The sequence below is a fragment of the Amblyomma mixtum genome, chromosome 3 (assembly GCF_055824585.1).
Source record: "Amblyomma mixtum isolate Tamu chromosome 3, ASM5582458v1, whole genome shotgun sequence".
Lineage (NCBI taxonomy): Eukaryota > Metazoa > Arthropoda > Arachnida > Ixodida > Ixodidae > Amblyomma > Amblyomma mixtum.
The window spans coordinates 72,922,515-72,947,092 of NC_143014.1; the positions used below are offsets into that span (position 1 = coordinate 72,922,515).

General features: G+C 46.8%; 2 protein-coding genes across 2 annotated transcripts; one reads left to right on the forward strand and one right to left on the reverse strand.

Moving 5' to 3' along the window:
- The first annotated feature begins 2,732 nt into the window (after positions 1–2,732).
- On the forward strand, positions 2,733–4,147 carry LOC149350589 (uncharacterized). Its single transcript, XM_089575549.1, has 2 exons — positions 2,733–3,055; positions 4,081–4,147. The coding sequence occupies exons 1-2, from the start codon at positions 2,733–2,735 to the stop codon at positions 4,145–4,147; spliced, it is 390 nt and encodes a 129-aa protein (XP_089431675.1).
- Positions 4,148–10,201: 6,054 nt separating this feature from the next.
- LOC149350590 (uncharacterized) lies at positions 10,202–10,714 on the reverse strand. The gene has a single exon (XM_089576901.1). It carries the CDS (start codon positions 10,712–10,714, stop codon positions 10,202–10,204), a length of 513 nt encoding a protein of 170 aa, XP_089433027.1.
- Between the last annotated feature and the right edge of the window lie 13,864 nt (positions 10,715–24,578).

The following is a 24,578-nucleotide window of genomic DNA, read 5'->3' on the forward strand; positions in this document are numbered from 1 at the left end:
AAGTAGTGAGTGTCAGCACTGTACAAACATACATTTTATAATTCAGTCACTGAATAACGATTATTCTGCCGCTAATAACACAAGCGCAAAGTTAGCACTTATCATGACATGCATTACCTTCGCAGCTGCGGGGATATTCCCACCATGGACATGTTTCGAATCAATAATTATAATACCATTCTTCCTTATCTACCTCCTGAAACTGCACGTTCTGGGAAAATTAATCATCTTTTTCGGCCGGCAATTTCCGTTTTGCGCACAACACAGCCTCCCTTTTCATCGCACTCCGGCTCTAAGAACTCTTTCTCTCTTTTTGTTCACGCTTTTTAATTTAAAATTTTTCATGATTTAGTCAGCATGCAGCTCGCATTGAATTTAGTGCAGCGAAAAGACATGCAGAGCGAGCACACGCTTTCCAGCTTTCCACGATGACTCACCAACTAGCCCGCACCAAGATATTAATCGACACCTGGCAGCGAGTTCATCGTACACGGCAGAGGAATGGCTCGACCCTTATTTGGATGTTTGATCAGCGTGCCTTTGAGCCTCTAGACGTGCTTTCTGCTGCGGCCGCCTACACTTGAAAGAGACCATTTGTAAAGAAGAGTAACGAATTGATAGTGGCAGGAAAGGGTCCAGAACCACACGTGTACTCCGGACCAGTGACCCAGCACAGAATAGGAGGGCGCTGAGGAAGATTAGCGACTGCGAGTCTCACAAGAAGCGTTGTTGGTGGGAACCACATGCATTCCAGCACCGGCCGAAAAAAGGTCGAAGGCTGCCGCCATATTGGACATCTGGCTGTGGGAGGAAGCTGCGAACGCCAGCTCTTAGAACAGGAAAGAATTGAGGCATGAAGCTCCCCCTGGCACTTTCCCTACAGCACCCCCCCTCCCCCCCCCCCCCAAAAAAAAAGGAAGTTATTTCGCGGGTTGTGAAAAGGTCTACAAGGTGTAAGGTATGTGCCACCGTTGACATGGAATCAGGTCTGTGCTGGGTTAATTAATAAGACCATGACTCCAGTTTGGCCCCGTTTCGGCGGCACTTTAATGAAGCACCTCTTTAGGCAAGAAAGAGAGTTTCACAACAGCTGGTGCCGAGATCAGGTGTTTGCAAACTGTGTCAGCCACATATCGATGGGTCAGGCTTCTCTGTGTAGGCAGGAGCAAGTCTTACCGAAGCGCACTAACAAATATTGTAATCTAAATGCGGATCAATATAACATAGCTCCGTAGGGCTGTGGGGCCCTTGTATGAGTGTAACAGAAGTATATGTCAGCCTCAATATATTTTTATGACATAAAAACATTTCACCAGTGCCAGGCCAGTTATAGTCTCATGAAAACGCAGCTGTTGGTCTTTTGCGTACAGAGAAGCAATATAACACTGAACAACTGGCACTCTGTAGTTTGCTTTTGGTGGTCAGCCAGTAATCACAGTCTTTAGCTAAGAGAACACCCTTGGTCGAGCTGCTCAGTTGCACAGGACACACAACCAATGAGCCCCTTAAAATGAATTTCCATTATCGTTTGCTGAATAACTCCTCCGGCACACATCAGGCGTGTTGCTTTAGTGACATAGTATAAGCCTAAGTGAATGTAGTATGTGTGAGCTACGTGAAAAGAAGTTACTGGTTCATGTGCTGCAATGTTGTCTTCATGGCGTGTTTGCATTCGTAGAAGATCCACCTTACCCTATGCGCGTTCAGGTGAGGCGGAAACCGGTTCTGCATTGTTGCGTCATATTATCATAAATGGTGCATGCTTCCCGTTGCAAGTGCGCGCCCTTGATGACGCAATCATGTTTCAGAGCAAATTTGTTATTTAAAAAAGTGAGAAAAATGAGCACTCTCTGGGTCGTAGGTGATGCAGCTGTCAGCAACCTAAATGCCCATCGTGTCCTATGCTATGCTGTACATTAGAATATTTATTGCAGTTTCCATCTCACCGTTCCATAATGCAAGACATTTCGTTTGGCAAGGGACACCGAGCACAAATTGAAGTTTTCCTGTATCAGTATATTACTGCGTACAAAGAGACTGCTTTCACTGAAAACTAAACTTTCAAAGCTAGGAAAGGTAAAAAAATTAAGTACAGCTTTCTTGACCATCACTTTTAATTGTGAGGCAACAGGGTAATATTGCAAGGTTTTGTCATGGTCATACTGATGGGAACGATCTAACGTCCCAATGCTTAGCAAAATTTAGCTTTTAAAGTTCGTCCTACGTTCGCACCAAGTAGTCAAACAGCTATAGAAAACCAATGAGGTGCGTTTTTGACAATAAATCGCAGAAAACTACATGCGTCCTCAGGAGTGATCTGCGGATGCATTGATTGTTATGGTGCAAGCTTACGATATGCGAAAAAAAAATTGTGTTCATAAACAACTTCCCGTTGAAAAAAAAAAAGCCCTCTTCCAGAATTCCTGGGTATGTGAAATGCAGGCATCGCCGCCACCGGCCGCTTTCACAATCAAGCTGTGGTGCATCGACAGCTTTTAGTGTGGATCCCTGAGGCTAGGCTGTATTGCCATTCACTTCCAGACAGTGCTCACGGAGTCCTTTTCGGCCTTGATGTCAAGAATTTGAATGAAACAAGGGGGAAAATGCCTCATTTTAGATCCAATTATCTCAGCAACAATTGTATTTTGCTGCCCAAGAAACATCGAAACCGTCATTGTCCTCAGTGCCCTTTTGAAGACTGCATTCACCGCAAATGCGAGAAGACACAGGTGATGTGCAGTGCCACGGCCCTGGGTGGTCGCATGTGCGCAGCCTACAATCGTCGTCCCCGGAGAACGGCTGCACGAGTGCCAGCGTCGTCAATGCAGCCGAGCTGTTCACACGGGAGGGGCCCTAGCTGGGCCGCCCTGTTGCTGCTGCTGCTGCTGGCCTGCGTCCACGAGAGCGAGCAGGGCAAGTGGCTCAAGCTGGCGGGCGCCGCGGCATTGCTGGGTGGCGGCAGGGGCATCATCCCCATACCCATACCCATCCACTACGGCCGTGACGACCATCACCATCACCACCACCACCCCCACCACTACCACCACCACCACCCGTAAGCAGCGCAATCACTAGCAACTGCATACACATACGGGTGCCTCACTTATCAATGCTCGGTGACACTCTCCTTTGACATTTTGTCCGCGTCGATTAATGTGGCATGAAAAAGGCAACGAGATCACCCAGGGCAAAACAGTGCGGGCAGCGAAAGTGAAACAAGCGGAGTGTGAAGCTGTGTACGAGATAGGACAATTCGACCGAATGCGACAAGAGGTTGAAAATCGGCGGGGACCGGCGGCCGAAATGTGTTCACGTATACGCATGGCACACTGAGCTGTAAGTCGCGGTAGGTGTCCTGGAGGACCTGTTTCTGGGAATAATTGGGTAGCCATGTACTGTACACCTCTGGTGGAAGGTATCGCTAAACGAAGTGGCGATAAAGTAGTTTCACCGCCTTTTCGCACATTTAACTGTTTCCGTCTCTTATAAGAATACTTCTCCGCAGTTGCAGACGAATTCATCACTGTACGGTTTGTAAAACCCAGATATAAAAACGGTATGAGCTCGCGCTGCGATCACAGAAGGACGTCATGAAATGTTTATGAAGGCGGCTGCGATTAGCCCGCACGCTGGTAAAACAGGCGACAGTGAAGAGGTTTGTAGTGATCAACTTTCATAGAAACATTTGGGGAGAGATACACACTCACGGCTACTCGCTTGCTATCAAGAGTAGTAGAATAAAGCAGTTCCCCGAATGAATCTGCGCCATTTTTGAACTTCCCACCCTTCGCCATCGCCTGAAGTGACGCCACGTCCTTTGTTGGCTCTTGGCTAAGCCTAGGGCGTGGCGTCGCCTCAGCCAATGCCGAAGGCCAGGAATTTAAAAAATGGGATCGATTTGGGAAGGAATCGTTTTTATACCGAATTCGTACATAGCTAGCGTCGTTTCTTTTACTTGTTCGCTTTTAGCTGAATGAGCGCTTTCCTTGCTTCTTTCGTTTACCTTTTTGTTCAGTTGCTTTGCTTGAACGAGTCACGAGTGTGTGTTTCGCTTCTTTTCGATTCCCAAACGCCATACAGAACGTATCACCACCATCATGGACACGGACACTACGGCGGTCATGGTGGATACGGCGGATGGTGGTGACGCCATGCTTCAAGCGACGAGCTACGCCCATTAAGATATGACTTGGTGCAATCAACGCGTGATGGCCTCTTGTCATATATATGCCTTTGCAAAAGCGTACTTTCGTGGCGTAATGTATCTATTGAATTGAAACCGTGCAGGTGGCTGCAGCATGAGCCGGCCCAAGAGAGCATAAAAAACGAGAAACCGATAGAGAGTATTCACGTCAGCCTGGCTTTCTACTTCTAGCGGATCAGTCGTTCTGTTCAGGGCGCAGGGAACAATACGTGGCAGGAAGGCTTCGGCATTACACGTTGACTGTGAAACGTGAATTTTAAAGGTAGTTTGTCTTCCGTATATGAAGACCTGAAAAGTGCATGGAGCTCTCACGTGACGCAGTATTGCGTGTGGCATTTTTTCCCAAGAAAATGTCCCGACAATTCCACGGCGACAATAAAACTGGGAATGAAGAGAACCTACCGAACGTTTTCTGACGGCCCGCTCTTCACGTTTGTTGCCCGAACAATTCTCCATGCATCGCAAAAGACGTGCGTGCGTGCGCGCCTGCACGTGAGCTCTGTAACAGTGGCTCTTCCATTGAGGCGCATATGTGTGTGGCGCTTCAACGGAAATTCACATATGTGCTTCCGTTCCAGCGCCACATACATATGGCACTTGAGCGTTGCCTGTTTCGGTGTCCTCCCTGCACACTCTGGCAGCGGATCCGTCGATGTCGCATGGGAAAATATGACGCCATTCATCACGCGAGCAAGAAAGGAAGACGAGCGCAAGGAATATACCAGGTGTTTCAGGGAAGCCTGCCACTAGTTTTGCAGTGTTGGTTAGAACAGAGAGGTGGTTCATGTTAACTGATTTAACTCTTATGAATGACCGAAATGACCAAACAGCATTTTTAGAACCAGTCTCGGAAAGTGAAGTTGTAACTACATTTTTGGCAATTAATAACAGCAAAGCAATTGATGCAGGGGACATTCAGATAGATCCCATAAAGTACGCAATAAATGTAATAGCCCCTTGCCTTACCCACTTTTTCAATATGCGCTTGTTGACTGCTTCGAAAGAACAAGTCCACAGAGTTGGCACTTTTTGCTCAAAAATAATTTACTCTGGATAATTTCTAACGCAAAAACATGGTGGTTGGACTGTTCCTGGATTTTCCAAAAGCATTTGATCTTATTAATCACAGAATTCTCCTAAAAAAACTTGATCATTATGGCATTAGGGGGAAAGCACAAGAATTAATCTCATCCTATCTCCAAAATATATCACATTTTGCAGTAATCGGAGGGCAAACGTCTGCACTGCAATCAGTAAAAATGGGTGTCTCGCAGGCTACTATTCTGGGTCCGTTTTTATTTATCCTGTACATGAAAGAAATAGTACGCCTGGATGAAACTGCCCACTACATAATCTATGCAGATGACATTAGTTTATTTTTTTCTCAGATAACTCTTGTGAGAATTTAGCTAATCAAGCCAATAGCACGCTGTCGAAAATAAATACTTGGGCTGAAAGTAACTGCTTGGCACTTAACCATCACAGAACAAAAGCCGTTCTATTTCATCCCCGACGAAGGCAGATCCAATTGCCACACATTGTCTTAAACAATACCAATACTGAAATAGTCAAAACTTTTATATCACTAGGTGTATAGTCCTCGTCCTCGTCTATACGTTTCTTCAACGTCCTTGTTCACTTTCTGCTGCTCAATTATACGATCATGAGCCCACTAGCTCACCAATCCACCTTATTAACTAGGTGTATACTTTTCAGAAAATATGACATGGGATGAACACGTAAGGTATATCGTTAATAAGTTGTCAAACTATTGGCATCATGCGCCGTCACTAATTATTATTTCCCTACTTCAGTTAATGCACTTTTATATAACTGTTTATTTTCCTCTACATTAAACTATACCTCTTTATTATGGTCCACAACAACAGCAACAAACATTAGCAAACTGTTAATATTGCAGAAACAGGTCTTACGCCAGGTCTATAATGTTCCGTATCGCTCCCATACTGCACACCTATTTAAAAAGCACAATATCGTAGGTGGGTGAATGAGATTAAGAAGTCTGCGGGGATACGGTGGCCGCAGCTGGCAAAGGACAGGGTTAATTAAAGAGAGATGGCAGAGGCCTTTGCCCTGCAGTGGGCGTAGTCATGCTAGTGATGGTGATGAAATAAATGTGGTCAACGATCATCACCATCAGGTGACAGATATGCACAGCACATAACTAACCCCTATACCGGGAGTAAAGATCAGGTTCTTTCTCTTCACCTCGCCTTTTCGAGGTACAGTCGGGGACAAAAATCTCCGGACCATGTGTTCCTCAAACGAAGCCGATAGCTCTGCTATTAGTCGATGGCTGATGACCACACTTGCGGAGGGTAAAAGTCAAAATTTTGTTCTTTCATCTCCACTAGTGTGGTCTTCAGCCGCTGCCTAATAGTAGAGCTATAAGCTTCGTTTGAGGAACACGTGGTCCGGAGACTTTTGTCCCCGACTGTACACGTTGATTTGGCGGAGGCCGCCAAGCAAACAGTCGCAGACGATGGACGGAAGAGACACGGAGGAACAGGACCGAACTTTATAACAAAAACTTCCACAATAGTACAGAAACACACGCAAAACGAACAGAAGTCTCACTCAGCTACCAAGCTGACTCAACACTTATTACTCATTTAAAAACAATTACTGGGAGAGTTGGTATTTCATGCTTTCATTCACTCAGCGCGAAGACGAACAGGGACAAGAGGGGGAGACACCACAAAGCGCTGACTTCAGCAACGTTTGTTGCTGCGTGCAGCGTATACATATGCAGCACAGCGCGCATGCGCAGCAACGAAAAGGAATCGCTAAAAGTCACGCTAATACTGGCAGCACACCAAACTGCATGAGGACGCGCCCTTCATCGGTACAAGAAAGAAAACATAAAGCTAAAACCTAAAAAGCAAGATATCAGGAGGCAACCAACAACAAATATAAATAATAACCGTCCAAACCCTCTAAGTTGGACTTCCTAAGAAATGATGCTCTTTTTCACTCAACAACACCGATGGTGTGCTGACACAGTCGTCTGCTTTTCCCGTGATTTCACCACCCCAGCGATCTCTCTGGCTGATTTGTTCACATACTTACGAAGTATTGTGGTCCTTCCCAAGAAGGGACCATGTTCTTGGCACTGTTTGCACTACCGCAGCTGACACAATAACACTTGTGCTCAACACTCGAACTTTACGACTTCCCTAAAGCCAGGGACCGCCTAATCCGATGCGCGAAGTCTGACATAACACCATAGAACACATTCTTATATAACTTGGTCTGAAATTTCTAGAAGCGGGCGGTGGCGCTCAGAAAGTGAGCAGGCGCCGCAGCACACGTTGTGCTACGCCTCCCTCCCCCGTTCTTCTGGGTGAGTTCGAACCATCTCGACACTCAGTCCGCGCCCGCTGCCTCGCGAATGTCTCCGGGAGAGGGGACCAAGGCCCTGCGCTGGGACAGGTTAGAGGGAGCGCACGCCCTTCGAGTGTGTTCCAGAAATATGTTTTCCTTCTTTTTTCTTCGGCGGGCGCTCTGCAAACGCCCAGAGTTAACCATAGCGGCCTGATTAAAATCCAGACGACGAGCACAAGACACACACTTGGGACAACTAAGCTAGTTACTCTCAACAGTTCACCTTCTCCTTTCCCCTCGCTTCATTCGGTGCAGATTCATGTATGAGTTCAAACTAATGTCCTGCCCTGCGACCTTTACATGCACCGCATAATTCGGCCACCCCGCTGTCAGATATGTGACACAACCCTGACAATCATGCCCACAAGGTACCGATCAATATCTTCGTGTGGACTAGTCGGTTAAGCACCGTTATAAGAGGCAGCGCAAAAAAAAAAAAACAGGACGAACGGGAAGACACAAATACCACAGTACGAGCGCTCGTCCTGTGGTATTTGTGTCTTCCCTTTCGTCCTGGTTTCCTTTGCGCTGCCTCTTATAATGATCCACAAGGTACTGCTATCTACCGCGCCAACATTTATCTGTACCACATGCTCTAATGCTGGCAGAGCTGAACTACTTCCAATACGGCACTCTGATCAACGCTATGGTCGTCTTGATGGCTTGCACCACCCATGTTCTGGTCAGCCGCCGTACTACCCCGATCTCCATCCACAGTGACCCTCCTACTTAGTTCCACGAATCGCACCTGGGCGTGGCTGGCATCGGCGGCTCACATCGACCGCGGTTAGCACTTGTCCGCTTGGCGGTAGAGGACATATAAGGTCTTAATCTGACCTTGTGGGAATCCTGGCTTCCTGCCGTTGCGTTTGCGCGGCCACTGTCAGCGTGCCGCGTGGCCTCATGTGGGGCCTCACGCGGCGGAGAGGCGGCTGGGTGACTAATCACTGCCACTCGGTTACAGCTCCGCCCCTGCTTCCCAGTGACCTTTGCCAATGGTGCTCTTTGGCGGGAATTCAGGACCCGCTTGGGCGGCCACGCGACCGCCCGAGCGGAGCCCGGAGAGAGATTACTCCGAGACAGCGTAAGGTGCGTATGCCACTGTTTTGTCCGCGCCGGCATTTGCCGTTCGGACCAGTGCGTACTCGAGCTCGCCAGCACGGGTCCTCTCACCTGCAGCGGCTCGAGCTTGTCTAGTGGGGTCCAGCGACCTCCGGCAGGCGTACCTTGCTTTGATTGCCCACTCCCTCTCGAAAATGGCCCAACGGTCGACACGAGATAGAGAGAGATCACAGCACTGCCACGGGCACATACTACTGCAGCGGCGTGCTAGCGCGTGCTAGCTTCGTGCGCGCAGCGGAGCCTTGCTCCCCGAGCGCCCCCGCCAGGGGGACTGTTGAGTTTGTATAACGCTGAAGGACAACGTCAATAAACGTCTTCTTTGTGAACTTGAGGCCTGTTTCTTTGCGGCGAGTCGCTCTCCTCCCTGCGGAGGTTGAGTGCGATGCGGCGGTTCCCCAGGGTGCGTGTGGTGACGGCTGGTCGGGGCCCTCAGCTCGCGCGAAGCCCGAACCCGCGGTGGTTGGTGGCCTGTGCCCACTAAAAAACCCTCAACCATTAATAAAGTTTCTATCTCTCTCTTTCTTTCTCTCTCTGGATCGCTGAATAGGTCTTTGAAACTGCGCAAGGGACAAGAAAGATGAGGAAGTACATAGTACGGTCGCACTGCGCTTTTCGTGTGTACTTTTTCGTCGTCTTCAGTGCCCCTTCCGCAATTTTCAGGATGAATCTAAACCAACTAGCTCAATTGTCCACTTGAATAGAATTTTCTGAAAAAGTGCGGTGCATGACGGCTCAGAAACACTCTCAATGTGAGCAAAGCCGCGTTGCCGAGAAGCAGAGTTTTGTCGTCTGCACCACGTATTTTACGCTTTACCCTGCTCTCTAACGACGTTATATAGACCAAAATGTTTGCAGTGTTTACGAACTGCACCATCTTGGGCATCTGCCGTCATTAAGGTGCAGGTATTGACACTTTTGGGTAGCTTATAACGTTTCCGTGAGCTAATTAAGCGCACGAGAGCAACTCAATACGTTACCACTCGGAAGTGATCGTTATAGTCTTGTGCTGCTTTCACCGTCTAAAATAGTCTCCAATCGTTTCTTCCTTGGATATAGCGCGTCATGTACAAAAGGTAGTTCACGGTTCTGTATAAGAGCCTGTGAATCACACTTCTCCGGTGTTTTGACATTTGTACCCTTCATTCCCTCCTCGCCGCCTCGCCTGCGGGTATTGTGTAGGTTAGGCGAACTACGCTCTTATGAAAGAAAAAGACAATACATCGTATCAGTGGCAGAAGCTTTTAACGTCTCACAAACCGCTACAGCTGCTCACAACCTCTTCATGTCTACATGGCCGTCAGTAGCCGAGGCAAGACCATACAGTTTTGCGCGCACACAGGGAAAAAGGGCACAGAGCAGGAAACTTCCACGTTGGAAATGCGATGGCGATATGCTGAGATGGCAGCAAGCAAGTCCTTGACTTTCATTCTGAGACTGTGGAAAAAGACAACTGCCAAAAATAAAAGCAACTCAGAATGCCACGTCCTTGAAAATGGTCATTCCCTGCAGTGTGGTTTCGGCGGGCGTCAAAGAGGTGGACCACTCCTCGTCTGAGTGCAGCGTGTTGTACAAGTCGTAGATCTCGGGCCCGTCGACGTTCGGCTTGCGCGCGTGCCACAACCCATGGATCCACGATGCCAGTTTGCTGAAGCGGCCTGCAGCCACAGCGCATACGCCGCGGCGGCCGCTCTGTTTGGGCCCACAGCGTGCCCGAAGCTCGTTTTGAATGCGAGCAAAGAGCCGGAACAGTCCGGATGCCTTAGGTCCCCGTGGGTTAGTCCCGCCGTCGGGTGTCTTCTTGGTGGACGGCTCACCTCGGCTTAACTGCTCGCCAACGTTGAGCACTGGTGCGGATCCCACATGAGGCCCCGCATAGTCGCTGTCGGGCGGCGTGCTAGTCGTGAACACCCGTCGGCGAGTACCGCCGAACTCCCATGATGGCTCGGGGACGGTGCTTACGGGGCTACCACTGACCGTGACCATGGCGTCGCAGAAAGAATGGCGGAGCGCGCGCTCGCTTCCTTTTCTTCGCGGCTGATCACTACTTCCTTTTCTTTTCTTTCGGGGGAGGGGACTGTAAAAAAGCAGCCTGGTCGCGCTCCTGTAACGCTAAAGCAGCTGCCCACGCTTGCGATTCCAAGGTTGAAAGTTGGCCTTACATGCTTTCTTGGAAAGTGTGTTTTCTTTGCATGCATCTAACCCGAAAGACGCTGGTTCGATCCCGGCGGCAGCGGTCGAATTTCGATGAAGGCGAAATTCTAGAGGCCCGTCTACAGTGCGATGTCAGTGCACGTTAAAGAACCCCAGGTGGTCGAAATTTCCGGAGCCCTTCACTGCGGTGTCTCTCATAGCCTGAGTCGCTTTGGGACGTTAAACCCCGTAAAACCAAAAGAAAACCAAAATGTAACCGTGGCAGGTGGCGGCAATTGTGGGTGCTTGTGTGCAAGGTGACGGAGATCTGCCAGTTCACAAAGCTGTGCCTCAAACCCTCGTATTTAATTAACACTGTAGCGTAGCAGCCACACTCACTCACTGTGGTGAGCTGTGGTGAAAAAGAAGACAACGACCCTGTTGTGTGGCGTTGGTCCCTGTCAGCGATGGTGTAATTAAAATCAAACTCTCGCATGATCCAGGAGCAGCTGAAGGCTGCGACCAGCCGATATCTTGAGATTTCCGAGATGCGACCATTTGGCAAAAGAGGAATTTTGTGCAAATCAACTTACTTGAATTGTGTTGCGGACTTGCTGCTGTGCACACCTTTCGCCTCACTCCCGGTGGAAGCGTGCATTTCTGAGCAACTTGCCTGCGTAAAAGGAGTTATCTGCGGCCTGTATCCCTCCGCTACGCCAGGAGAAATTCTTGAAGACTTCCATGACGCCGGTGTTGGCATCCTCTCAGTTTACCGCTGTAACAGAGAGGCTGGAGGCTCTCGTATACCAACTTAAGTTATCGTAACGTTCGCAGGGTCCTCTCGCCCATGTGAGATCAAAGTTTCGCCTATATATAGTATATTGTGTTGACCCACTGTACCCCCGACCTTTACAGTGTAAGAATTGCTGGCGGTTCGGACACAGTGGCAGATCTTGCAAGTCGGCAACGCGCTGCCGCGTTCGCTGCGGTGATCATGCATCAGACGTCTGCACTTCTGAGTCGTTTCCTTTGCCACTCTGATCACACAGCTGACGATCCCACCCGTCCGAAGCGTGCCGATGAACAGATTGTCTTGGACATTATTCAGCGTGACAGGTGCTCGCGCGCGGATGCTTATGCCCTACTTGACAGAAGGCAGAGCTCGCACGCAAGTATTGTCCGCACGACCGCTACTGATGCGGAGGCAAGCTTAACAAAGTCGGTTGTTGCTGCAATGGAGAAGGATGTTGCTGGTGTGCTTGACCGTATGATCAGTGGGTTCAGCGATGCGTTGTCACAAGTCATTTCCGCGCAGGCTGCATGCTTCATCGGCTTTAGGAATCCTAACCTCCTCTACCTGTCCGCCCTCCTATGCAACTGCAGATAATATTCAACCAACCACTTCTTCTGCCTCCATGTCTGTGGGTGTAAATGACTCTGACCCAGTCTCCCTCTCTAACGCTTATCAGTCAAACATTGAAATGACATCTCCATCTCAGACGCATCGTGCTTCCTCGTCTCCTTCTAAATCTGACCATCATCATGTCTTGACATGACTAAGAAAGGTTCGCCTGGAATTACAAAGAAATCAGAGCTGTTGAAAGAGGCCAATGATGTATCATTTTTAAAGCAATAATCGTGGCGGGAATATCTGTACTCCAGTGAAATTGTCGCTCTATCTCTTGTTCTTTCCACGACTTACAGCAGCTTATCCTTAAACTTACTCCAGACATTATTTTACGACAGGAATCATGGCTCTCTCCTATAATTGTCTTTTCACAAATAAAAATTTCTCTGCTTTTAGAGCTGATCGTCCAAACGGCAGGGGTGGGGACTTGTTAACGTTGATTTCAACGAAACTGTTTCATCATGCTAAAGTGTCCCATAAATTTATGCGACCTGATTGTGATATACTTGCAGCTGAAATCCTTGTTTCGTGAAGTGCCCATGTTACAGCGGCAAATATCCACTTCTCCGGAGGTGCCCGTACTACGGATGGGCTAGATGCTTTATTGCGCAACAACAAAAGAGTATACTTCTGGCTGGGAACTTCAATTTGCATCATGTTATATGGGGTTTCAGAACAGACTATAGCGGGCATTTACTTTGGTCTTGGATGTCAGTAAATGATGTGTGCTGTTACAACAGTCGCGCCATAACTTACATGAGGGCAAATTCTCATTTTTTTATTTCATTTAATTGATTTAGCGTTAGCTGTTAATGGTATTGGGGTATCTTCGTGGTCTACAATTGACTACGGTACGTCAAGTGACCACTACTCAATCACTTTCACTATACTGCGTGCAGTCCGCTTAGGGCGACTGGTTCCGCACAAAAATTTGTCAGTAATACGCTGTTCAAGAAACTTCTAGGTAAGGCCTTCTCGTCTGTTGTCCCCTCGGATAAATCTGACCGGGGTACTCAAGTATTAACTTCCGTGTTAGACGTCATTCGGCGATCAGTCTTTACAGTTCAGTCAGCCGTTAAAAATAAGACTCCATCGAGCTGGAGGAATACGGAATGCGAAGAAGTCTATCGTGAGAGGAAAGCCGCATGGAAGAGCCTAGCGCATAGCAAGTGCCCAAAGAAATGGATGAATTACGAATCCTTGGCCGCTTCTTTTAAAAGAACTATATCTAAGGCTAAGGATGAATACAATGTAAATCTGGACACCTATTTGTCTAACCCAATCAACCGGAAGTCTCTCTATAGATACATGGAACGTACTAACGTGCTGCCCTCCTCTCATATCGGTCAGTCCAGAGTATTGCCCCCTCGGGAAGAAAAAGATCAAGGAGTCCATAGCTCAAGGCCTTGTGGCGCGTTTTCATGCTCGCACCACCTTTCTTTCAACTCCGTTTCATTTGGGTGCAGACTTCACTGAGGTCTCTACATCTGATTTAGTGTCTGTAGTTAATTGTCTGTAGTCTGCTGCCCTTGGGGTTAATGGAGTAACAGTTGGCATGCTGAAAATACTAATGCAAGACTTTTCCCCGGACCTCTTGCAGATTGTGAATTGGTCTTCGGAAAAAGCCTGGATTCCACACAATTGGAAAACAGCGAAAATTATTTTATTACTAAAAGATTAGGGGAAGGGTTTTGATCCCGACAATACTCGGCCGATTGCTCTCACATCAGATTTGGTTAAGCTTGTAGAACGGTTAAGATTTCAGCCGCCTCACTAATCATGTTCGTGAGGCGGCTACAACACCCTCGCACGCACCCTTGCACCCGAAGGAGCTACAGTACCCTTGCACCCGTGCACCTTTGAAGGGTGCATGGATGCATTAAAGGTGCTAACGTGCTCAGCGCACCCTTAAAAAACAAGAAAAAACAAGGATGTCGAAAGGGTGCTGTCATTAGCGTTACACTTTTAAGGGTGCATTTCCGTGCGTATAACTCGCAGCCTTGCATCCTCCTAGAAGGGTGCAAAGTATGCTCGCCGCACACATAGTGAGGGTGGGATCGTTACAGTTGCACCCTTTTTCCGACTGCCTTACAGTTTCATAGCTTTTTATTGCTTTAAAAGGCGCTGATATTTTTTTTTTTTTTTGGGGGGGGGGGGTGCAGTCTTGAAGGGAAGCTAAACATTTACTACGAAAAGCTGCCAACCACCTGTCCAGCTTTGCACTAGTATTACGGCATCTCCAACTATAATTATAACACCCAGATATGCCTTTCACGGTGTTTCTGAACCTCCTTGCTGTGGAGTCACATTTGTAATGTCTGCATGATGTTCACGGCGTGATTTTTCTGAACATAATAAAAAAAAGAGAGAAAAAGAGCTTGCTAAAGAAGGCGTACTTTGTAGGGCCCGCTCGCTGGCCGCTCACTCGAATCCCGCGCCTCTCCCCGTGGGTACCCTCGACCACCCTTCCTCTCGCTAGTGGGGCAGGGGGAACCGGGCTACGTGGTGGAGGATATTTAAGGGGGGCCCGACCACCGAGGCGGCCTCTTGATTCCTGTCCCGGAGACCCCCTGACCCCCCTGCCGCGACACCATGAGAGAATAAATTACTTTATTCCTAAGACCTGGCACAAATTGTTGTCTGTCGAGCACAGGAATCGCCCACAACTTTCAGCAAACCCGCTCGCGACAGTAACACGCCAACGGAACACAAACATGTACCAGCTTGACCGGAATGAGTCGTACAAAGCTACTGAGGGTACAGAGTTCAACACAGAAGACACACTCGAGAGAAGTTTATTGGACAGTGTGGTCTAAGGGTCTGCTGTCCATAGAAAAAAACACTACAATAAAAAAGCGACCGCAGTCGCCAAAGACGCAACACAGAAAACACCGCTGCTGCGCGCAATACTTACTTGACATAACGTGCATACCTTCTTTAAGTTTGTATATGCCATTTAAGCGAGCCCCTATTTGGAGTCAGTTATGCTCTGCACTTCAGCTACAATAATTCAGTTAATTATCACATTATGGGGGCGCAAATCGCAGTCATAGTTGCTCGCATCAAGGCTGCAGCTGTCACTTAATGAAAAGCTCGGATAGTTCCCATCATTTTAAAAGCACGCTTGATTGAACTACTGCAATGTTGTTCTACAAGTCAAAGAATACCTGCACGCCCTTACGCACCCTTGCACCCGAAGGAGCTACAACACCCTTACACCCGTGCACCTTTTAAGGGTGCATGGGTGCATTAAAGATGCTAACGTGCTAAGCACACGCTTTTTCAAAAAAAAAACTAGAAAAATAAGGATGTGGAAAGGGTACTGTCATTAGCGATACACCTTTAACCCTTTGAAGGTTTTTGCCGTATATGTACGGCGGCGGTTTTCTGTCCCGCAAGGTCTTTGCCGTACGGGTACGGTTTCAATCTTCCGTTTGAAATTTTGCGCCAAAAGAACAATGCGTGCTCACTGGGGGGTGCTGCCACCTCTTAGGACTTACAAGAAGTGTTTGAATTTTGTGCTGCCTTCTTACGGAGATAAGCAGAACTTATGTCTAGCTTTAGCGCGGCGGCACAGACCAACGTTTATAGATACTTTTTTAGTTCCATAACTCCTCCTCTGAAAGCGGGCGCTGCTTGTACCCGGGCGGTGAGAGGGCGCTGCAGTCGAGGTTTGCGCGGTCGCCGGCGCGCGCGCTGCTCCTCTCCTGCAGTTACTACTTAGCCCGTGCGCGGGGTTGTCGTTGCCTTTTTTTGTCCATTTGTGTTCCTGTGCGCTCTGCGAACACGTGGTCCCCATCGTGCACTCAGAACAACAAACGCTGCTGGCCGTGAAGCAGCTTTCGAGCGCGACGATGCCCACTTGCTTCGTGCCCGGCTGTACCAGCGGGTACAAGAGCAACCCGGAGAAACGCCATCCGTACGGAAGCAAGAGGAAATATCAAACTCATTGCATCAAATCAAACCGTTGAGTCCCTGAGGGTGACATTGATGTCAGTGCTGTCCATTATAGACTTCCTACACAACAAGAGCCTCAGCTATATATACTCACAGCGAAGTTAAACCAAGACCCGCTTGAGGTAATTATACTGGCACGTTGAAAAAGCCTAGAAATGCTCATATATATAATGTTTTTTTTTTAATTCAGAGATTTTTTGGCCTAGTGAGATCATTAGGAGGTGACGAAGACCACCCTACAGTGACCAAGTTCAGCCAATTATTTAGGCTGCTTTCTTTTACACACCTGTTGAAGTAGCTGTGAAAGGGAACTGTGAGACGGGAACTGATCGTGTCTTAATTAGTGCCTTCGAGAGCCTCGGAGAAAAGCGTCGCGACACCCTCATCCAGAAAAAGGCTAGAAAGAATAGATCTGGCAGGAGCTGATGACGATACTTTTCAGGGACCTCTCCGATGCCTCCAACGACCACAGATACTGTGTTCCATCACCAGAAGAAACAGCCTTGTACTATTTGGCAAGCTATGTGGCTTTCAAAATGAAAAATAAAGCGCAATATGGACTCTGTGATGCAATGTGACGCACTTGGCAGGCAGGATTCTCTGCCGCGTGAGGCTATGCTCATTATTGAGCGCGAGTATGTCAGTGGCAGACTCGCGTACCCTTCCGAAAAGATGTTTGCCTGTGTAATTGCGGTAGAGGGTGCTATAAAACAGGATTGAAAGGGCGAGTTGTTCGGTGACCTGTTTTGGAACGTGCTGGATTCTCTTGTAAAAAAAGGCACGAATGGTGTTGGTTTACCACAGCATGCTGAGGTGTTCACAGCTCAATTAATTTGCTTTTATTTAGTGACGCGCATGCACTTCTTTGCGCGAGCAAAGTGCTTGGAAAATAGTAGCGCCGTTAGAGCTCGAAGAGAGCGAAAGCAGGCGAAGCTTGTCTGACAAATTAGTTGACAGAAAATCTGTCAGCAACAATATTTACTGGATTTGTGAATAAAATTTTTCTATTTAAATGCCAAGGGCCTTGAATTACTCTTACATTTCGCCTACACCGGTATCGAACTCGCGGCTTTCGCGAAAGCAGCCGCGGGCCGTAGCCACCGAGACAGCAGCGGGTTTTATTTGCACCAGTATTGCTGTAATAAAACGTAAAAGTAATTTTGCGCGAAATGCGAGACACAACAGCCAGTCGCGAAAAACTGGTTCGGCGGATAATCCGAATCTATTGAAGTAGCAAGGTTAGGTTCATCTCACGAGAAGCAGAATCGAAGCATGCATGCATTTCGTCATTGCCCGTACAAAACGGCCGCTTGTGACACGGCTGAGAATACCGCTCTTATGTTCGCAAACGCGCCAAGCACACATATGTTATGAAATACCTCCGGGCAAGAGCCGGAAACAAAAAACAGCAGTCGCGCAGCGATGATTCGAATGCGAGTGCTCGTGCAAAACGCTGCACGCTAGCAGACGACTCTCGCTCTCCTAGCTCAACCCGCGATTGCAGCGCCGCGGTGGCGGGGACGGCGACCGGCCGCCTGCTCCCTAGGGGCGCTGCGAGGAGTTATGGAACTAAAAAAGTATCTATAAACGTTGGCACAGACTGCGGCAACACCCCTTTTGTAGTTTTGGTTTCGCCGCGTGATCGCAACGGAGTCGCGCGAAATTTGAGTTTTCTTTTTGTCAGCACTATCTTGACATCCCCCCCGCAAATAAACGTCTATGTTAATGGACGATCTGTCAAAGAGGTACAGACCATGAGAATACTGGGGTTGTATTTACAAACAAATGGAAAGAATACTGACACACTCACTAAGCTAAAACGCACGGTAGAAGCGACGGCGCGATTAATCCGCCGCATAGCTAACCGCAGACAAGGGGTGAGGGAGATTTATGCCGACTAGTGCAGGCCTTTGCGCTAAGCAGGATACTCTATGCCACCCCTTATCTCAAATTTTCGAAAGCAGAAAAGGACAAATTGGATAGCATGATACGGCAGGCCTATAAGGCTTACAAAAATTGCTTTTGTGATTCTTTAGAAAGTCTTTCAAATTTACTCATTAAAATGTAATGAGTTTCTTTTAGATCTGTATGGAATTTTTGTCCAGAGTTTCAATAACTAATTGGCCACCGCATTGTTATAGGAACACGGCTAACGTCCTTTAAAAGAAAAACTGTAATGAGTTGCTTTAGAAACTCCTTGAGGAGTCTCTTTAGAAACCCTTTTGAGCGCACTCATTTCATTGTAATGTGCTGCTTTTGAATTTGTATAGAATTTGGGTACAGTGTTTCAATAACTAATTGGCCACCGCATTGCTATAGAAATGTGGCTAATGTCCTTTAAAAGAAATTCTGTAATGACTTGCTTTAGAAACTCCTTGAGAAATTGTTTAGAAATTCTTTTGAGTGTACTCATTTCATTGTAATGTGCTGCTTTTGAATTTGTATAGAATTTGGGTACAGTGTTTCAATAACTAATTGGCCACCGCATTGTTATAGGAACACGGCTAACATCCTTTAAAAGAAATACTGTAACAACTTTCTTTTGAAACTAGTTATATGAATTTTACGTAAATCCATTGGAATGCATTTATTTCATTGCAATGTGATGCTTTTGACACTGTATAAGATCTGAGTAATGAGTTCCAATAACTAATTGGCCACCACATTCCTATAGAAGCCCAGCATGTACAATGTAACATATATGATGTAACCACTGATTGCTGTAAGCATGCAAGAAATCATACAGAGCAACAGCACACGACATACAATCAACTAACTTTATTTCACTCAGCAACTTTTACAGCAGCTTATGGAATTGAACGTTTGCAGCTCCTGGCGAGCCTTAGTAATTAGCAGCATTTATGATGAAACTGATAGGAGACATGGCACACGAACAGTACGAGCACATTTTATTTTAAGACAATCAAGTAATTTTAGATTCATTTTCTGCACCACATGTGCAACGAAGATCACACCTCAAAGAGAGTATGTTTTCACGAAAAAACAGTGGAGTAGCGACTCAAACAAATACTGCCTAGCCTTCTGCCTTCAACAGCTCTGAGTATATGCCTGCCTTAATTTTATTCACTTATGCCCTACATAAGGTACACAATGCTAGTCGGAGCCACAGCAAAAGGCTAGCTGCATGTTCATTCTGTGAGAATTAAAAATTAGAAAGCACTGTATACCTTTATGTAGTATTCTGAAAGGATATCATTTACAGCTGTCCCAAGGATTGCGTGCACAGCAGAGTGAACATGATGAAGGAGTCACAATTGTTTTGAAGAGGACACGTGAGATCTACATTCCAGAATTAAACTGCCTCTTGTTAAAACAGTACACACACCTAATTTTTGTGGCATGCTTTCTTCTCCACAGTAATGTGGAAGACACTACTACGCATGGATCACCGGGTGGTATTCAGCTGCAAACTATAAATAATTTATAATTGAATTTTTCTCTCATGCTGTTACGGTTTCAACATCCGAACAAAGAATGTAACGTTAACGTGCCCTTATAGGTCACATGAGGCATGAAAAAACAGCAAATTGCTGCTTCTTCATTTGTTGTCATTCCGGCTGTTGAGGCTGCTTGGCTTTAGCATTGTAGCAAATTAAAAGGACAAAGCAGTGATTATATCAGTTTCTTCATGTCTCCTAGACCTGTAAGCACACTTTGATGTCACAGTGATCGTTTGGCTGTTGAAACCGAAACAGCATGAGAAAGAAATTGAACTGTAAATTATTTAGCGGGCATACTAGAATACCACATAATAATCCATGCCTTACGAATCATTACAAAGCAGAAAACATGCACCCAAAAGTTAGGTGTCTGTACTCCTTTGAGCAGGAATAAATTCTTAATTCAAGCAAGACGCAAAGAACAAGAATGACAAAACAAAGTACATAATTCATTTCTACTCTACATGACTAAAAATCGTCCCATGAGGATGCAAATTTCAAGGAGTACTTTATGTCTGATACTGAGCAATAATGAACCAGATAGCCATCCTGCATATTACCGTTTGCTACAAGGATGCGCCTTTGATGGCATTTTAATTCAGACTGGTTTGCACTACTCGCTATTAACCACAAAAAAGCTGTACATCAAATCTCTGACTGTGCCAACAAAAGAACTGGTTTCTTTCATTACATATATGTAACTTGTGTTTTCCTACATTGCTTCACATGTACAAATTGATCCAACCATAGGGAATACAAGGCGGCCAGAATAGGATGCTTGACAGTTGGCTGCTCAATAATCCTTGTTAGGTGACAACATAAGCTGTGAATGTCATCTGTTACAGCCCCCTTTCTTCACTCAACTGCTGCTGTCCACAGGCAACTAATACTATACCTATGCATATGCTTTCCTGAGCTGAGTTTAAGTGTTGCCTGGATTCACAATGGTCAGCTTGCCCAACAATCTAAGAGACCATCATAAGCAGGCTGCAAAATTCACTGCTAAAGACAGCTATGATATGCTGCAGTAATCAAGTGAACTGAACAAAAAGAAAAATGAGAAGAAAAGCTATATTCGGTTTAGAGGAGAAACAAAACAAATATTTCGAAAACCAATCTATTTCATTCCTTTGTAGTAAATAGTAAGGAGGATAAATGTGCTGGGATATTAACAACCAACTCAAAGCACACATTTAAAATATGCAAATGCTTGATACAAGATCTGACTTCCTAACTATGCTGGTATAGACATATTTAGTTTAGAATTCATATCTTTTAATTGAGTGCATTATTCTGAAAATAAAAATTGGTCAAAAGGAGGCACTATTGGTTCATATCGGCACTTCCATCTATTCTTTGGATGTGATCTTCATTGTGCATATCCCACAGTACAACAATTCAATTGCATAGATACCAGCATTTCCATTCATAAACTGTGCGGATCACTTGCAGTAAGCCAATGATGTGACATGGCCGGTAGATTATTAGGTGCATCATTCTTGTCTGCGCAGAGACGAGGAGGTGTCAGGTAGGCACCACCCATGCTTGCCAGTCTGAAGTACCCAGATGTCTGCGTAGAGGCCAAAGAAAAAAAATCAGTCAGTGAGACCTAGCACACAATTGCTTTCACACTAATGCAAACAAAAGCATCAATCAGATCAGAATCTACAAGCAGTAGTACTCTAGTGATCTAGCTGTGAAGAGTACTAACAGCACAATACAGAAAGTATATGATTTCAAAATAAATGGCATGTACACTTCGAAAAGAACTATAAACACCACCCAGCTGTGACTGATACTGCTGCCAGACTAGAACATTTCATAAGAATGAATAACTATTACATTAGCCTGTAACAGTATTCATCTAATACATATTTATTGCCACTATAATGCAGTGACAATCACAATCACTTTTTTAGAGAACTAATTCACCTGTCTTCTGTGTTTTACAAGTGACTGATTAATTGCAGTAAGTAAATTAGGTGCAGTGAAAACTGATAACAGCTGTCACTCAACCTCAGTAGCTCGCAGACAGCACAAAGCGTCTACACCTGAGTCTCTGGGAATGGCTACTCAAACACGTAATTGCACTCACTAAACATCTGACAAGATGGTGATGCCGACGACCCCCTCGTTAAGCAAAGGGATGGATTCTGATCCTGCTGCATTTAGAAAACTTCTCACTTCCCTGCTCCACTAATGCTGGATTGACACTGCTGAAATAGTTGTAGAAAGATATTAAGTGCGTTAACAATGTCACATAACTATTTTAAACTGCTAGCCAGTATAATCCATCGCATCCATATAAATGACTCCATTCAGTTACATAAATTAAAAACTCACGATATCTCTAGCACTCTGGTAGCGAGATCAATAAAGCTATATTCCAGTTGCTGCAGAAAAGCAGTGAGATTACAGCCAGGCAAATGAATCAGCACCAATACCACAGACATAACAAAACACAATATAAAATAATAAGCTTTTTACGGCATGACACTACAGTGCAAGTGGGAACTTCTCGGCCAAATCCAAGTCTCAGTACTTCTCTCTTTGATAAACTCTGGAGAAACCGCATTCGTCACCATAAATTCCTTCGAAATAAAATTATTTCAAAGCATAGTCGAAAACATCATGCGCAGATTGCGATGGTACAGCCGTAAGTGTGCAATTCATTTTGCACCAGTACGAAGTATGCTTGAAATGCCAAAAAAAAAAAAAAACCAAAGCCAGTGCCCACAAACACTCTCTATGAGCGAATAACGCCGGAAAGAGATTACCAAAAGTTATTTTCGCGGCGAAACTCATCGGCAACATTCCTCTTGCATTTGACGTGCGCAACTCTAGTCGGTTGTAGCTACATCGTCATTCCACTTCTAGGCACTGAACGGCCTGAGTACTGTGAGCATTTGTAACAGACTCGGCAGACCATGTTTTGTTCAGCTTGGAATTATACCCTGTACACACGCACACATACAAGCACGAAAAAACTAAACGCCGGGCACTACTGCCACTGAGAAGCATACGTCGTTCCAACACAGTGCTTTCCGCTCGTTGATCCCAATCATCGCAATAATGAGCACAACCGTATCATGAGAGTAAAAAAACATGCAACTGTACTCCATGTAACAACTTCGTCGCTGCGGAGAGGAAGTTATAGGCGCGAAGCGACGGTTTCCGTGGCTGTGTGACAGGTTCGCGGTCACGTGCAAACAGCGCACTTGCGGAAGCCGTTGCATCGAACTCAAACTTCTACTGCACTCCGAAGAAGTTGTCAGACAACACCCAGCAGCATTTACAGCACTTCACGCACCCCAGTACAACATTTTGGCAGATAATTTCAAGAACTGTACTCACATTCGTAAGCAATCACACAAGGTCGTTCGTTCTTCCACGTTGATGCCGGCATTGTCACGGCGTGGTGCAGGGCGCAATACGACGTCCAATATCTTGAGAAGAACTTCAGGTGCTTCAGAAGGTCTTTCGAAGCGCGCAGGTCACGCACCAGTTTTGTAGCACATTCGAAAACCACAGCACGAAAACACCACACAAGGCGCAACAGCAACAAAAAAAAACTACGCCCGAAACGCCACCCGGCCGGCCCGCAACAAAAAGAACATGGCGCCGCTGCTGACGACTTTGGGATTGGACTGGATTGGCTTCGGTGTGACTTTTTTTTATTTTTTGCCGCTGCTCGTGGACGGAGTTTCGGTTTCTGTTTCCTTGGGAGAGCCGGTAACTCTGTAGTGCGAAATTCATTCTGTGTGGCAGGACTCATAATTAGAAGTGCTGGCATTTCTACCAACGTGGTTCTAGACGGATCTCCCTCCCTTGAGAAGGCAACGCCTGGTTCAGAGTCCTTGAGTCGAGGATCGACTATCAGACTGCGCGGTAGGCGTCCGCATGAAGCGCGCGCACATCTGCTCGGACTAGAAAAGCCAGCATTGCACCTAACATAGAGTTAATACGCACCTAACGACTAAATACTCAAGGTGGGGCCAAGCCAGCATGGTAAAGGAATTTTCGTCACACAGTGAAGTTGAATTGTAGTCCTGATAGCTGGTGTTGGGTCTGCCACCAGTTGTTGGCGCTGATGGGTCGGTTCGGCGTCGTTGCTAGCTCGCTGCTGCTGCTGCTCGCTACTTGACGGAACCGTGGTCAAGCTTCGACACCCGTTCCCACCACCACCAGGACAGGAGTGCCGCCATGTCAAAGAGTTAAGTGATGGGAGGAAGATTACAAGAGGGTTTATTTACATCTTTTTACAACATGGTTAGAGACTGAAGTGAGGCGAAGTGAGCTCAAAATGAGGCGAAGTGAGCTGCTCTGCCGCATTCGTTCTCGGCATTTATAGCCTTCTCGTTCCCCAAAGTCCCTAGGTTGAGGACGCCCACGCCGGGGTGGGAGGGGCCCAGATCACAAACAACACAAACTTGTGCGCACAAACACACCACTGCACTTAGGGCCACGCCCACGTCACATGTTGAGTCTGAGGGAGAGAAGGTTGTCGTCGAGGTAGCGTTGACTGGTAGGTGATGGCCTCCGGCCAGTCGAAGGTTTCTGCGGGTCACCGACATCTGCTGATAATCAAAGACACCCGCCGCTCGAGGCCGGACGCAAGGTCACGAAAACGCCGAAAGTGGTTCCTCGTGCTTGGGTCGGAGACGATGCCCGCCAGCTTGTCGCGGTGCTTGGCACACCAAAGAGCAACCGGAACGAGGCCCTTTGTTCCCCGGCATGGCCACGGCAAATGGGGAAGATAACGTTCGTCTCCCCGAGGCGGCGGCGGCGTTCTACACGTGCAGGTACTCTGTGAAGGGGGTCTGGTTTTGATCCTGTACTCCAACCGGGCAAACTCCGTAATTGAAGCCAGCTGTCACCTGGGTCCTCTCAG